The sequence below is a fragment of the Trachypithecus francoisi genome, unplaced genomic scaffold (assembly GCF_009764315.1).
Source record: "Trachypithecus francoisi isolate TF-2019V2 unplaced genomic scaffold, Tfra_2.0 Lachesis_group13, whole genome shotgun sequence".
NCBI classification, from domain to species: Eukaryota; Metazoa; Chordata; class Mammalia; order Primates; family Cercopithecidae; genus Trachypithecus; species Trachypithecus francoisi.
In genome coordinates, this window is record NW_022681458.1 from 22,073,323 (window position 1) to 22,088,916 (window position 15,594).

Genomic DNA, 15,594 nt, shown 5'->3' on the forward strand with positions numbered 1-15,594 from the left:
TCTACCTTGACTTTATTTCCCCGACAAGGGGGAAACGTGCGCGCAGGCTCTGAGAGGAAAGGATGTCAGGGAGCAGCCCGGGCTGACTGTAGAGGCGCGGCGGGAACTTAGGGCCCGGGAGGATGCACTCTCCGCCCGCACTGCAGCTGGACTGAGACCTGGCCGCTCGCTGCCGGCCGCTGGACCGGGTCTGGCCAGTGGAGGGCGCTCCGAGCGGGGCTTGGCTGGCCTTTGCCCCAGCGTTGGTTGGTGCACAGTAACTGAGTGCCAGGCCTGGCCAGCGAAGCAGGTGTCCAAGGGGCAGGGCGGCCACTCCTCACGTTTCCGCGCCGCGCCTGCTCTGAGGCTCGGCACCCCCAGGGCCAACCCTTTAGCATTTGCCGAGCTCCGAGAGCCCAAGAGGCTGGGGAGGAAGGAGAACTGAGGCACACCGCGGAGGGCCAGGAATTAGGCTGGGGCGGGTCGAGGTCACCACTGGATTTCGGGCCACAGACCCTGCTATGCGACTCCCACTGTGAATCAGTCCTCAGATGAGGATGGATACCCACCTCTCGGTTCCTCCTAACCCCCGCCTGGGAGCTTCTGTCCTCTACTTCTCGGCTCCTCCCTCCCAGAGGCAGGTGGATGGAAAAGTGACATCTGGTGTTGTTCCAGAGGCGCCCAGGTCCCCAGCACCCTCCCCTCCGCCCCCGCCACCAAGGCCTCGGAGAAGCTCCGATCTCAGAGCCGGAGCGGGGGAGGGACGGGGGGGCTCCGCCTCCATGAGTCAATATTTGCCCCGAGCAAACGGGCGCCTGGACAGGTGTGAGTGTGTGTGTCTGGGGGCGGGGACTGAACAGGCAGTATAAGAGCACACTGAGCCTGGGCTCCGGGACAAGCTCCAAGGCGTGGGCTGGGGACGAAGCCAAGCTAGGCTGGGCCGGGCGGAGGGGCCAGGAAAGCCGGGCGGAGGATGGCTGGGAAGGGAGGGGCGGGCCAGGTGCGCACCTGCGGTGGCTGCCGCGGCAGCCGACGTGTCAGCCGCAGATGCGCTCAGGTGAGGGCGGAGGCTTGCGGGGCGCTGTGCAGCACTGCGCTCGCGGAAGACCAGGACCAGGAGATCTCCGAGGGCGACCGCCAGGCCCCGGGCCCTCCGCTCCCGCCCCGCGACGAGCCCCTCGCACAAACCGGACCTGAGCGTTTTGTTCGTTCGGCTCGCGTGAGGCAGGGGCGGCCTCTCAGCACCAGCCCGGGGGCCCGGCCTGATCGCCACGCAGGCACCTGCCGCCACCACCGCCACCGCCATCGCCACCATACGGGTGGGAGAGGCTGTGCGCCGCTCAAGTGGAGATCCGGCTCCCATCCGGCCCCACCCGCCCTGCCTTGCCCTGCCCGCAGCTTCTGGGCTGCCAGGCTCCATTCTGCGTCGTAATACGGGCTGAGCCGGCTCCAGCGGGTGGCGAAGGGGGCCGTGGCCCAGAACAGAAACCCTTCTGGAGGTGGAAACCCGGATTCTAGTCCGCCTCTGTCCCCGCGACTTCTGTGGCCTTGGGCAAGTCATTTCCTGGCCTCTTGGTTTTCCCATTTGCTCAGTGAACGGTTGGTCTGGCCTCCTGCAAGGGCTAGGGCTTCCCCAGCCTCCTGTCCGGGTTCTTGGGCTCCTGGCCGTGCTGGGGAAGATGGAGGCCCTCACGGAGTTGGAGCCAAGACTGATGTGTGGAAAATCTGGGCGGGGGAAGCTGAGGGCCGCCATGGAACCTCAAATCCACTCCTTGGATCTCTTTGGTGCTGCTGACATCCTGAGATGTCACTCCCTGACACCTCCTTGGTCCCTCTTTCAGTCTAACCACGTCTGTGACAGTCAGACTGACTGAAAAGGACAAGCCCCCGGGCACAGCCATTCACCACCTTCCTCAAACCTCAGAATCCCACGTCCTGGCTTCCATCAGCTGGGGTGGGGTAGGTAGGCAGCCCTCGGCTCAAGCAGAGGCAGCCCCGGGAGATGGGTCAGAAGTCCCTCCAAATTGCATGTTCCTAGAGGTGCTGGCTTGTCCCCTCCACCACCACCTGCTCTAGTGCCCCTATGTCACCCAACTACCCAGAGGCCCCAAAGGATCTGCTGAGCCTGAGACCGTGGCACAGAGAGAGGAGGGGGAGGGGACGAGATGGTGTTGGACAGATCCCAGGCAGGTTTGAGGAGAGGGTGGACTACAGGAGGGCTCTTCATGGAGCAGCCCCAGGGGCAGGGGAAGGTTCTTCGGTCCTGGGCTAGGGTGTGTGCAGCCCTCTCCTGGCCCCCTGACCTGGCTCTGTCCTGGGCCAGCCCTTTGCTGTTTGCCGGGCATTGGAAGATTTGCCTGTCAGGGGCCTGGCATTGTCCTGGCACACCTTCCCTGTGTCTTCCAGGGCTTCCGCTTCCCTCCCCAACCATGACAGGGGCCAGGATTCCACATCCTGGGTCTGCACAACAAAGAGGTCTCCGCCTGGAACGACCCCCTCCCAAACACACACAGACACACACACACACCCACACGGCCTTGAGGGGAGGGGGGTGAGAAGGAGGCTGCCACCCAGTGGGCTGGAATCTTTCCTGGTGACTGAGAATTACTACCCCTTCACCCAGGGGCCTAATTTCCCCAGCCCCCCACCCCCACCCATCCCTAAGACTGCATTTGCTGGCCTCTCATCCAGGTCCCTCCTCAGCTGCCAGGCTGGGGGCGGAGTCTCCCGGTGCCGGGCAGGCCTGCAGGTGCGGGGCTGCATGGGGAGGGGGGCACTCAGCAGCTGGTGTGCGAGGCAGGCCCCCTCCCCCTCCTGCTCAAAGCTGGGGCCTGCTTCCTGTCGTCCCTGTCAGCACCCTGGGTGGGGGAGGGACCAGGTAGTGGGGGAAGTGGAAAAGGAACTGAGCAGTTGGAGTGCAGCAGCTGAGAAACAGCAGAAGAGACATGGAGAAGGATGAGACAGAGACCAAGAGCATAGGCAGAAGGACAGAGGGGTGTGAGAACACAGGGGAGATCCCAGGGGCCACAGAGGCTGCGGACCCCAGACTGTGAGAGCGAGACCAGAGACAGAGACGACCAGAGAGAAACCAGGGAAGAGGAACAGAGAGAGACACATGGAGACAGTTCAAGATAACAAGAGATGTACACCGAGAGGGATGGGGGATGTGGAGCCATGGGGTTAGGGCTCAGGTGACCAGAGGCGGGAGGCGCTGTGTGTATGGAGAAAGGGGGAAGCTGCGAAACAGCCCCATCCCACCCCAAACTGGAGTGGGAATTAGCCCCAGCAGAGGATAAAGAGGTGGTTTCTAGGTGGGAGCCAGGTTTGGAGGTGGGGGGAGGGTGATACCCTTATCTTGGAAGCCCATCTCCTCCCAATAAAGGACAGAGCGTGAGGGAGGTGCAAGGCCCAGGCTGTGGCTGGAAACCGGGGGCCAGTGAGGGGCACAGATCTGACTCCATCTCTCTCAGTTTCCCTCTTGGCCACAGATGGACAAGCCAACAGCAATAGCAGCTGCCCTGCCCCCACCCACCCCAATTATTTCTGGCCTAGCCTTGGAATTTCTGGGCGTATTGGCCGCCTGTGTCTGTGTGAGAGTGGGGGGACCCGGGAGTGGAGGCACTGGGTGGCAGGGGGGAGACTCATACCCAGGTGCTAATCCCCATCCGGCCAAGGCAGTACCAGAGCCTCACTGACCTTCTTGGAGATTAGTCCCCATGGAGACCGTGGCAACTCGTCCCCTCATTCTGGCTAGGCCAGGCGGGTGGGTGGGTGGGGCAGGCAGAGGCTGGATAGGGAGGGGAAGGAACCTTCCAGAGGCATCACAGGAGTCAAGGCTGGGAGGCCCCTCCAGGACCCACAGCCAGATTCGTTTACAGGTAAAAAACAGAGGCCTCAAGAGAGGAGTGACTGACCAAACGCCACAAATGGCGCCAGGACAAGCACTGACACCAGAAGACAGGTCCTCAGCTCGTTTCCCAAGCATTTTTTCCTAGAGAGCAGAGGCCTGAGCAAGAACAAAGGAAACTGGCACACTGCCCTCTGACCCTCCCAATCTTCCCAAACTGAGGTCATGAACTAAGGAGTGGTTCAAATACAGTGAGGCAGGAAGGTGCTCCATCCTGAGCACTAGGCTGGCTTCTGCCAGGGACCAGGGTGAGAAGGAGAGTATGGCTCCCAGAGCCATGCTTGCAGCCTGACCACTCCCCCAACTTGGCCAGCCCCAGGGGTGATGGGAAGCACATGCATCAGAGCCAGTTATAACCACAACCACAGCAGCAGCAGTGGCAGACATTTATTGAGTGGACATTGCAGGCCAGTTCTTTTTTACATGCATTTAAATCATCACAACAGCCTCTTAACCCACTCTCTTCACCCTTCAGTGTCTGTATGACCCTGGGTGGGTGGCTGAGCTGATGCCTCTCTGGGTGACTGTGGAGTGGGTATGTGCACGTGTGAAAGTGATGGGGCATATTCGTGTGTGAGTCCAGTACCCAGCACAGCCCATGGCACATAGTACATCGTATTAAATCTTTGAGGAATAAGTCTGCCCATACATGAATATGACATTGAGGTTTCTATTGAATCCTAGAACGAGACTATTCGCATGTGAAGCTTGTGGCATCACATCTATGTGCCTGGAACTGTGGATGACTCTGTCTCCATCTGACTGAACATGTGTCTGTGTGTGCTCTCTCCCTGTCACCCTGTGCCAGCCCTATGGCTTTGTGTCCGGGTGTGGGAGCGACGGTGAAAGCTGCCTGCTAGCTCCCTGGATGGTGGCCAGTTCTCTAACCCCACTGAGGGGCAGAGGAGAGGGCTCTGTTTCTAATGGGATAGAACAATGGCTCTGTGGGGGTGGGGCTCCTAAATGGCCTAAACTAGACTGGTCTCTGTACCCGTTATCTCTGTCTCCCAGGAGACCAGTCCTGCACAGCCCCAGGGAAGGTGCTCATCTGCTGGTTCTGGGCTCCAGACTGGGGATGGGGGCGGGGGCCAGAGAAGCAGGCGTGGAAAGGAGGGGCTGGTGATGGTGGCAGGGTGGGGGAAGGCACCCTTCCCTGAATTTGCATCTTCACTACCCAAACCCTGGATAATTTCCCAGTAAAATGAGGGGGGAGGGCTGGGAGGCGAGCGGCTCGAGGAGAGGACATTAGCCACCAGCCCCTCTCCGCTGCCCAGCAGTACTGAGCAGTCAGGCTGTTCCTGGGTTGGGGCTCTAGGTGAGAGAGGTGCCACTTCTTTGGGATTCTCAGGGCCTTTGCTGAGGACGGCGATCTGGGCAGAAGCTTAGGAGTGGGTTTGAGGCTTCCTTGCAGGATCTATGTGGGATCTGGGGATGTGGGATCATGGGATGTGGGTCTGGGTGGGATCTGAGGGCCTCATGGAGGGAACTCAGGCTCAAACGATTATCTGTGGGATCTTATGGGTCTTTATGGGATGGGGGTTTCGGTGAAATCAGAGGGCAGGAGATGGTGGCTAGGGGTGGGATGAGGGCCTGAGGATTTCCCTGTGGGGCCCAGAAGTCCCAGTGTGAGATGGAGAACTGAATGAGGCCAGGGTGGGGGTGTCTGAGGGTGATAAGATCTCTGTGAGATTTTGAGGGCTCTGTGAGGTGTCGACTGGGGTTGCTGGTTGTTGTCTACCTAACTCCCGTTCCATGCCCCAAGGCCAGTCTGTGGATGTGGAGGGGGTAGGGGTAACTGTACTGAGCTGGCAAACAAAGCCACCTGGGCACCCATCCTTCAGGAAGCTCTGGGCGCAACTGATCTGGGAAAACAAACAGGAACAGCTGTTAGGGGTGGGGGGGGCACGGCAGCTGGGGAGAGGGGCAGAGCTGGACCAGCCTGGTGGGGAAAGGAGGAGACGGGAAGGGGGTCCGTGGTACCCAAGGGGTATCGATCCCAGAGTCCTCCGCTGGCACAGTAGGCAGGGCTGCCTGGAAGCCCCTTCCCCTCAGTGGTTGTTCTCTTTGGCGATGACTGTGAGGCCCAAAGTCAGGAGGGGCCTGAGGGTGTTGGGGAGCCCTGAGATGTTTAGAGGTCTTCTGGGCCAGTGACTATGGGTGGTGTTGGTAGGTATACCCGTTTCTGAGAGAGCTGGTCGCAGTTACTAGGAACTAAAAGCCATGGGTGAAGGGGTGAGAGGGTGAGGGTACCTCCATACCATTTCTGAGAGGAGGGAAGAGGTAGAGAAGGGGAGAGGCTGGCTGCCGCCAAGACCAGAGCTTCACACTGGAGGAGGAGCAGGGGCCCTTCTCACACCGGGGTCCCCTCCCCAACTCCAGGCGGGACTCTTTTTTTTTTTTTTTTTTTCTTGAGACGGAGTCTCCCTCTGTCGCCCAGGCTAGAGTGCAGTGGCGCGATCTCGGCTCACTGCAAGCTCCGCCTCCCGGGTTTACGCCATTCTCCTGCCTCAGCCTCCCGAGTAGCTGGGACTACAGGCGCCCGCCATCTCGCCTGGCTAGTTTTTTGTATTTTTTAGTAGAGACGGGATTTCACCGTGTAGACCAGGATAGTCTCGATCTCCTGACCTCGTGATCCACCCGTCTCGGCCTCCCAAAGTGCTGGGATTACAGGCTTGAGCCACCGCACTCGGCCCCAGGCGGGACTCTTAATTCTAACCTGGATCTCGGCTGGACGGCCTCCCCGCTTTTCCTCCTCCCCTAACCCTGGAAAAGGCGCTACGCACCCCTCCTGCAGAATGCCGCAGTCGGACCCACATGTGGAGCCCGGCCCTCGGGAGTACGCCCAACCCCTAGCCCCGCTCGGTGCACAGTGTCCAGTCTCCGACAGACACCCCCACACCCTCTGACCAACACTTGACACCCGCATCAGGGACAGCGCAGACGCACAGCCTGACGCACTAGCCACCCGCTGCCCCTACCGACCTGGACCTTCCCTTCCACCCCGCCCTCCGCGCCAGCTGTCGGGCCAGCGCGGCCTGCTCGCGCCTTCTGGTGGCCGAATCCAGAATTGTCGGATAGAGGTGGCGGAAGGAGGGAAGGAGATATCTGATTCTTCACCCCTCACCGCTGCCCCGGCTGGTGACACTGAAGGCAAAGACTGGGACACCAAGGGTCCAGAACTGGTTCGTGCGCACTCTGTAGTTTGTATTCCCTCCTTGCGGTTTGTGTTTGTTCAAACCCCAGCTAGGGTAGGGAATCAGGACACGGTTCTGACCTCACCCCCAATCAAACCTGCCTGAGATTGTCCCATCTCTGACCCATATCCTCCTCACTCAGACTCTACCTCCATGCCCAGTTCTAGGGCCCTGTACTCTTGGCATCCATCTTCACACACACTGCGAGCTCCAACAGTAACTCCTCCAGGGAAAATAGAGGCCCAAGGGAGCCTTTGGCCCCAGCGCCTGCTCTCAGCAACCCAGAACTTCAAGGGTGAGAGAGCAAGCCACAACCCCGCCACTTCCACTGGAGAATTTTCTCTACACCCATTTTCCTGTGGACATTTTGCCCACGCCTGACCACCTTGTTCACTCACTCGTTCAAGAAGTTTTATTGAGTGCCTACTATGCATCCAGCACTGTGCTAGGTTTGAGGATAACAACTGAGAACAAGACACAGTCCCTGCCCCTTTAAATGGAGCTTACACTCTGGTAAGGCAGATGCTGGTACACCCATAAACATAAGATGAAAAAGATTACTTTACAGCATGATAAATGCTACAAAGAAAAAAGGCTTATGTGATGGACGGAAGGGTGCCTGGAACAGCATCACCAAGGAGGTGACACAGGAGCCAGCTATGCCACCATCTTGTGACCAAGACACTCCAGGTAGCAGGAACAGCAAATGCAAAGGCTCTGAGATGGGCTGAGCATGGAATACTGGGAAGAAGGCTTAGAAGGTAGGCTGGTACGGCAAGGCTTCTGGGAGCTGGGGTGGCTACAGCTGGCCTGTGAGCACTTTTTGGCACAGGAGCTCCGATGGACAGTGGTGGAGCATAGGTTTTGGCTTCCAAAGGTCCGAGCTTGATTCTTGCTCTGAAACTGGCTAGCCATATGAGTTTGGACAAGGCCCTGCACCTCTTTGACCCTCCGTTTGCATATTGGTGCATGCAAACCTCACTCACTGGACTGTCCTAAGGACCCATAAGGGAAACATGTGACTCGTGGGAGCAACAAAATATTAGCCCCCTTCTCACTAGCCCCTCTTACCTCTGCTGGAATATGCCCACCCACACCCACCACCATTAAGGAAAAGTCACAATTTTGCAAGAAGCCTTTGTGTCTCATTAACAGCTGCTGTGGTTAGAAAATTCCACTGCAAGTGGTGAGAAAATTTCCTACCTGGAGCTACCCCTTGGGTCTCCTAACCTTTTTGGGGCTCCCAACCTTTTCGTCTCCCTCCTCTCCCTCCCGCTTTCTCTACACCCCACCCCCACCCCCACCGCTGCCTTTCCCCAGCTCACTCTGTCCCCCAGGCTGGAATGCAATGGCTTGATTTCGCCTCACTGCAACCTCCACCTCCTGGGCTCAAGCAATTCTCCCATCTCAGGCTCCCAAGTAGCTGGGACTACAGGCGCATGCCAACACGACCGGCTAATTTTTGTTTGTTTTTGTAGAGACGGGGTTACACTGTGTTGCCCAGGCTGGTCTCAAATTCCTGGGTTCAAGAGATCCTCCCACCTGGGTCTTCCAAAGCGCTGGGATCACAGGTGTGAGCCATTGCGCCGGCCCTGCGAGATTTCTTAGCTGTGACCTCTCCACCACATTCCAAAGCCCTCTGGGTCTCCACTTCTACATCTGGGAAATGCAGGACAATAACAGCATCTTCCTCACAGGTCAGTTTTAGGATTGACGGAATTCACGCACCCGAAAGCCTAAACAGAGAGCTCGGCCTGAACTAAGCGCTTCATCCCCAGCTGCTAACTCTCAGGCAGACGTTGGGGGCCGGAATCCTTAGAGCCTGGAACTTTGTGGGAGACCCGAAGCGGTACGGGTTGGGCCGAGCTGAGGCCCAACATTCTTCCTGCCTCCCGCGGCAAGCCACTCCCTGGGTAGCTATTATGCCTAAACGCTGAGTAAACCGTGCGGCCCTCGGGCGGTCGTTTCCAGCGCCCGGCGCCGCCGCGTGGCGGGTCCTGATCACCTCCTCCTCTCCTTCCCGGACCCGAGGACACCCCGAGGAGGCGGTGCAGGATCTGGGAACGCACGCTTGGGAGGAAAGGGGCCGCGGTGGACTGATCCTCCAGGAAAAAGAGAACTGAGCACGTGAAGCGAATCCTTTGGGCAGAGCCTTCTCTACCTCCGCCCTAGCATCTCCCAAAAGAGAGGCCTGGTGTAGAGCCGAGGAAGGCTGGCGATTAGACTCTGGGAAGAACTTCCGCTCCGCGAGTCAGCAGCGCGGTCTTAGCCCGAGGCCTCGGGGAGGTCAGGTCCCTTCGTCCCGAGGGCCGGGCCAGGGAGGGCGAGTTCTGCCCCGAGGCCTGGCACGCCCTGCCTGGCTCAGGCTGGAAAGAAAGAAAGAGCCGAGTCAGCCTGGGCTGCGGCAGGCGCGGGGTGCGCGCCTCAGCACTTTCTGTTGTCTTCCCCGGGGGCTGGGGCCACAGCGGCGGCTGCGGGAGAGGCCTCGACTCCCCAGCGGAGACCAGAGCCGACCGCAGCCTGCCTGCTGACTCAGCTCCCCCACCCCCGAAGGAAAGGGTGCGGGCAGGGGACAAGGCCCGGGTATAAAGCCCGGCCTGCCTGGCCGCGCGCAGCCTCGCAGCCCGTCCATTTCTCTCGCGTGCGGCGCTCACCCACCCGGTGAATGCCCGCTGCTGGGGTGGGAAAGGGCGGGGAGAGCGGGAAGAGGGCGAGCCCCTGGCAGCTCGGTCCAGAGCTAAGGCCGGGTCCAGCCCAAGGGTTCTTCACCTCCTACCCAGACTGGGCAGGCTGTGGCTCGAAACGGGGCTCTTGAGACGCTGAGCGCGTGGTTCCACCCTTCCTGTCCGCAGCGGCATGAGCAGCGCCCCCGCACCGGGCCCAGCGCCCGCCAGCCTCACGCTCTGGGACGAGGAGGACTTCCAGGGCCGTCGCTGTCGGCTGCTGAGCGACTGTGCCAACGTCTGCGAGCGCGGAGGCCTGCGCAGGGTGCGCTCGGTCAAGGTGGAAAACGGCGTGTGAGTGACTGCCTGGCCGCGGCTGGGCTAGGTTGAGGGGCGCTGGGCTCCACCGGCGCAGGCTCAGAGCCTCAGCCCCCTGTCCCGTGAACCCTGGAGAGACCTGCCAATTTGGGAAACCCCATAGCCTCCCCAAAATTCCTCACCCATCCCAAGATAAATCATGGGAAAGTGTGTATTTTTGTGCTAGAGACACAGGCGAGAAGCGACCCCTTGAGGGTCCCTAGGGTACCCCACCGTGAAGGGGTTTCTAATGTACTTACATCCTTCCCAGAGTCTTTCTCTGTGCAAAAGTAGAAGGCTCTGCGCTTGGCTTAACAAAAGAAACCCAATCCTTTCCCCTGGCCCCACCCTGGTCTTAGAGCCCAGCTTTTCCCACCCTCCCGCCCCATACCCCTGCCCCAACTGAGGTCCCAGTTCCTGCTATGATACTCGGGAGGGGTCCTCCAGTGTGTCCCTGTGCAAAGGCCTAAACCTTTGAGGTAGGAGCACTTGGTCGGGAGATCTTCATAACCAGGAAAACTCCTTCCCAACCTGGGGTCCTTGAGCGAGAAGCCTGGGCTCCTCAAACCCTAGAGAGCAGCAGGTTTGGGACCTTTAGTCCCGAGAGGGGCTGGATTGCCATACAGTGGGTGTGTCAGGGGAAGGGTTTGGGGTTGGAGAAAAATACTGTGCTTCTCAGTCTTTTCAATCAAGCAAGGGGGAGGCAGTGGGGGTGCGGCTCAGGCAGATACCTCCCAGCTCTTCTCCTTTAACAGTTGGGTGGCCTTTGAGTACCCTGACTTCCAGGGACAGCAGTTCATTCTGGAGAAGGGAGACTATCCTCGCTGGAGCGCCTGGAGTGGCAGCAGCAGCCACAACAGCAACCAGCTGCTGTCCTTCAGGCCAGTGCTCTGCGCGGTGAGCACAGCCCACTTCTCCTCCTCTGCCTCCTAACTCCAGGCCCTGGCCTCACCATGGCTCCTGGAAAGGTTGTTCAAACCCTGCATCGGGGATATGTAAACAAACTCCGAGATGGGTGGTAGTAGCATTATTTCTCAGAATCAGAAGGGTGTCTCCAAGAAAGTTGGGATTGTGGGCGTAGGCCTGGAATCCAGAAACCATCACCATGGACAGCGCTGAGGCCATCCCGTTCCTGAGCGCCTAGCGTTCCCTCACATCCAATAGTCCACACGTGTGAGTGAGTGCCTCTGGTGTCACACAGCCCTGTGAGGTCAGGGTGGCTGCTGTTAGCCCGATACACAGGTGTGGAAATGGGGCTCAAAGGGACAAAGTGGCTTGCCCAGGGTCACTGAAAAGAGTCAGTCTCAGTGTGTGTTTGTGTATGTGTTATTGTATGTGTGAGGGTGTTGGTAATGAATCAAATACACCAGAAGAGAGGATCTCATTTTCCATTTGTGCCGACCTGGTTATTGGTAGGGCTGGGGAGTGGAGAGCAGAGGACCCAGCCCAGGCCAGCCCACTTCCTCTGTTCCAAGAGGCTGAAGAACCCTGCGGTGGGAAGGCCAGAGCCAAGATGCAATCAGTATTGATGCCCTGACATGTCTGTTCTGATTCTGCCATCCAGTACCCCTTAGCTGGGCACTAATCTGTGAGAGGCTGGCTGTGCTGAGGGGCTGGGCAGGGGATTGCACAGTTAGTCAATGAAGCCCTCAGGGAACTGTCTTGAGGAATGGGACAGATTTCTTTAAGGACCTCTGGCTTTCCTCCTGCAAAACAGGCCCATGTCACAAGGTGCTCTCTAATCCTGACCTGAAAGGGTCTCTGGAAACCCTATCTCCCCAGTCACCTCCTTAGCCCAAAGCCATGGGAGAGGCCAGGTTTGGGGGAGCCTTTGAGCGATCCATTTCCCAGACTGCCAGGGAGCTGATGGGTTGAGCTCTGGGAGTGCCTGTGGGTCCTAGACAGCTGCACAGCTTGTGTGGGGCAATGGGTGGGGGAAGTGAGGATGGGGATGTATCTGTTAACAACCCTTTGGAAGCCCTGACCTTTCTGTCCCAACCTTCCTGTGCCTCAGAACCACAGTGACAGCCGTGTGACACTGTTTGAGGGGGACAACTTCCAAGGTTGCAAGTTTGACCTCACTGATGACTACCCATCCCTGCCCTCCATGGGCTGGGCCAGCAAGGATGTGGGTTCCCTCAAAGTCAGCTCCGGAGCGTGAGTCCTGGAACTGGAACCGTTCAGAGAGAAGAGCAGGAAAGCAATGGGGACCAAGGGAGAGGGTGGAGAAGAGCGATGTGGGGAGAGTGCTAAGAGAGATATTGGGGACTTGGAGGCAAGGATGGAGTCAGACTGGGAGGGAGGAAATGAGGAGGTCCTAGGAGAATGGGGGGCAGAGGAAAATATAGGCACAGAAGAAGGGCTGGAGAACATGAGGGGATGGAGGCAATGGAGGGTGGGTACAGGAGACAGGATGAGAACGGTGATAGGAAGACTGGGAGCAGTAGCCAGGGGAGGGAGAGAGCCACGTAGGGAAAGTTGAAGCAATGATTTTGGAGCTAGGGGTTGGGAGCTACAGAAAGGGGGGCTGCTAGTGGAGAACATAGAGTAGGGGTGGGGGCAGAGCTTACTCCCCGCCCCTGTGCCCTCACTGGCCTAGGTGGGTGGCCTACCAGTATCCAGGCTACCGAGGCTACCAGTATGTGTTGGAGCGGGACCGGCACAGCGGAGAGTTCCGTACCTACAGTGAGTTCGGCACACAGGCCCACACTGGGCAGCTTCAGTCCATCCGGAGAGTCCAGCACTAGGATCCATGGCCCCAGACAACTTCCCTGAGGACCCTCAATAAAGATTCCTGAATCTTCCTGCCCCTCTTGCCTCCTTGGTGTCTTGCTTTGTGATGTGTCCATCCTCATCTTTGCGAGAGTCCCTCCCTGCCAAGCTGATCCTCCCCACAGGCTCCAGAATCCTTGGCTACCAAGCGTAAGATGGCTGAGGTTGTGTGTGGATAGGCTCTGGTGGGGCTGACAGCAAAGTGCTGGTAAAAATCTTAGAAATTCTGGCTGGGTGCGGTGGCTCATTCCTGTAATCCCAGCACTTTGGGAGGCCGAGGCAGGTGGATCACAAAGTCAAGAGATTGAGACCATCCTGGTCAACATGGTGAAACCCCATCTCTACTAAAAATACAAAAATTAGCTGGGTGTGGTGGCACATGCCTGTAATCCCAGCTACTCAGGAGGCTGAGGCAGGAGAATCGCTTGAACCTGGGAGGCGGAGGCTGGAGTGATCGAGACTGTGCCACTGCATTCCAGCCTGGGGACAAAGCAAGACTCCGTCAAAAAAAAAAAAAAAAAAAAAAAAAAAAAAAAAAAAACCTTAGCAATTCTGTTAAATGGCACCCATCCCAAACCTCTGCTTGATAAGGTTCACCACTATGGGCCAGGGGTACTGTTAGCTCAGATGGCACCTTTGCCATCCTGTGGGTGGGGTGGACACACCCCCACAGCAGGACTCATAGCAGGATTGCAGGTTCCACACATCCCCTGGCCCAAGTACCATCATGCAGGGCAGACCTTCCTTACTGTACACTGAAGGTCTGAGCTTCCTCTGTAATCCCAGAGCATTTTCAACCTTTATCTTCACCCAGTTCCCTGCCCAGTCAGGGAAGCCTGAGTCCTCTGCAGTTGTCCCCTTTCCTCCATTCGCAGGAGGGAAATTAGTGGGAAACCCCACTGCTTCCCAAGGCCTTCGAAGGGGAGACTTTCACCCTGTGAGCCCAGACTGCAGACCCTTTGAGCAATGACGATCCCTTGCAGTGGTGTTGAACTCCAGCATTTAGAAAGCATCTTCATACCTCCCCCTCTCAGCTGCTCCGTACCACCCCCTCTTCACTCTTCCTTTCCCTCCCTACCCTTCAGAAGACTGGTGAGCTGTAGGAGCCACCCCTCAGTTGCTCAGAGTAAGCCTGGGTTCTGGGCAAGTGGCAGGTGCCCACAGGCATGGCAGGGCTGAGTATGGCTGCAGCCATTAGAGCCCCTGGCACTGGTATGGGTTTTTCCCAGTTCCCTCTTTGATCCAGTTGGTGATGCCCCCCGACCCCTACACAGACAGAGCCTCTCAAGATTCTTGGGACTCCCCTCATCTTGTCCTTCAGGGATTCTTGTGTTTTCAAGTCCTCAGTGGACCTATCAGTGGCGAAGGGTGGCTCTGATTATTGCCCCAGGTCAGGCAGGGCAGGGCAAGGCCAGGGAGCAGTCAGACTTGGACCTGAAGTCCCCAGAGGTTCAGCTGTGCAAAGTCAGGCAGCTGCTCCTTTGAGAAGCGCTCTGGACCATAAGTCAGAACACCTGGGACCCAATTCCCTCACCTTGTAAACTGGGGCTATTGACTGCTATCCTGCCTGTCTCACAGTGCCTGTTAGGAGGATTCCATGAGAAACCCCTTTTCCATAACACCACAAGCAAATGCTTGTGGTGTTATGGAAAAGCACTGGGGTAGTCAATGTAGGGACATCCTTCCCCTACCTCCTCCACATGGATCCTAGGATTGGGTCAGGGGACCAAGGGAAGCAGCTCTGGGTGGGGTATAAATTTTGCTTTACACTCGAATGGGCTCTAGAGTCCATGGCCCTTGTTGCATTCAATCCTCCTAATACTCTCCAATTTCCTCTACTTTACCAAACTGGGGGTCCAAGGAGAAGCTTTGATGACATCACCCACTTAATTGGTGACAAAACCAGGATTTGAACACAGAGTTCCTGGCCCTAAATCCAGGCTGTTAGGTGGAGGCTGAATTGAGCTGTGGCTAAAAGCCTCAGGCCTCAGCAGAGCCCCAAACTTCTGTGGGCCCCAGAGGAACCTGTGATTCCTGGCTGGTCATGGGCACCTCCCCATCCCCTTGTGGAATGGCAATATTTACAATGTCTACATGTATAGAATCTGTTCTAAACCCTTCACATGTGTTATCTCCTATAAACCTCATCATTCTGTATGGCAGGTACTATCATACCCATTTTATTTTTATTTACTTTTATTTTTATTTTGAGACAGGGTTTTGCTCTGTAGCCCAAGCTGGAGTGCAGTGGCATGATCTCAGCTCATTGCAACCTCTGCCTCCCGGATTCAAGCAATTCTTCCGCCTCAGCCTCTGAGTAGCTGGGATTACAGGCATCCGCCACCATGCCAGGCTAATTTTGGTATTTTTGTAGATACGGGGTTTCACTATGTTGGCCAGGCTGGTCTTGAACTCCTGACCTCAGGTGATCTGCCTGCCTTGGCCTCCCAAAGTGCTGGGATTACAGGCATGAGCCACTGCGCTGGCCCCATACCCATTTTATAAACGAGGAGACGCAAGTACAGTACAGAGGTTATGTTACTTCCCCCAACGTCACATAACCAAAAAATGGGAGAGTCAGGAGTTGAAACTAGAACCCAGACAAACTGGCTTCAGAGCCCAGCAGGCCACTTCCCCACTGCTTGCTTTGGGGAGCAGGCAATGGGCAAAGGGAGATATGGAATCCACCCTTGACTGAGCTGTCCTCCCTGCAGGGGGATCT

At 57.6% G+C, this 15,594-nt stretch overlaps 1 protein-coding gene across 1 annotated transcript; it reads left to right on the forward strand.

Moving 5' to 3' along the window:
* The first annotated feature begins 9,693 nt into the window (after window positions 1-9,693).
* Window positions 9,694-12,909, forward strand: CRYBA2 (crystallin beta A2). The gene is made up of 4 exons (XM_033232092.1): window positions 9,694-10,097; window positions 10,856-10,997; window positions 12,115-12,257; window positions 12,700-12,909. The coding sequence occupies exons 1-4, from the start codon at window positions 9,937-9,939 to the stop codon at window positions 12,845-12,847; spliced, it is 594 nt and encodes a 197-aa protein (XP_033087983.1). The 5' UTR covers window positions 9,694-9,936; the 3' UTR covers window positions 12,848-12,909.
* The last annotated feature ends 2,685 nt before the right edge of the window (window positions 12,910-15,594 follow it).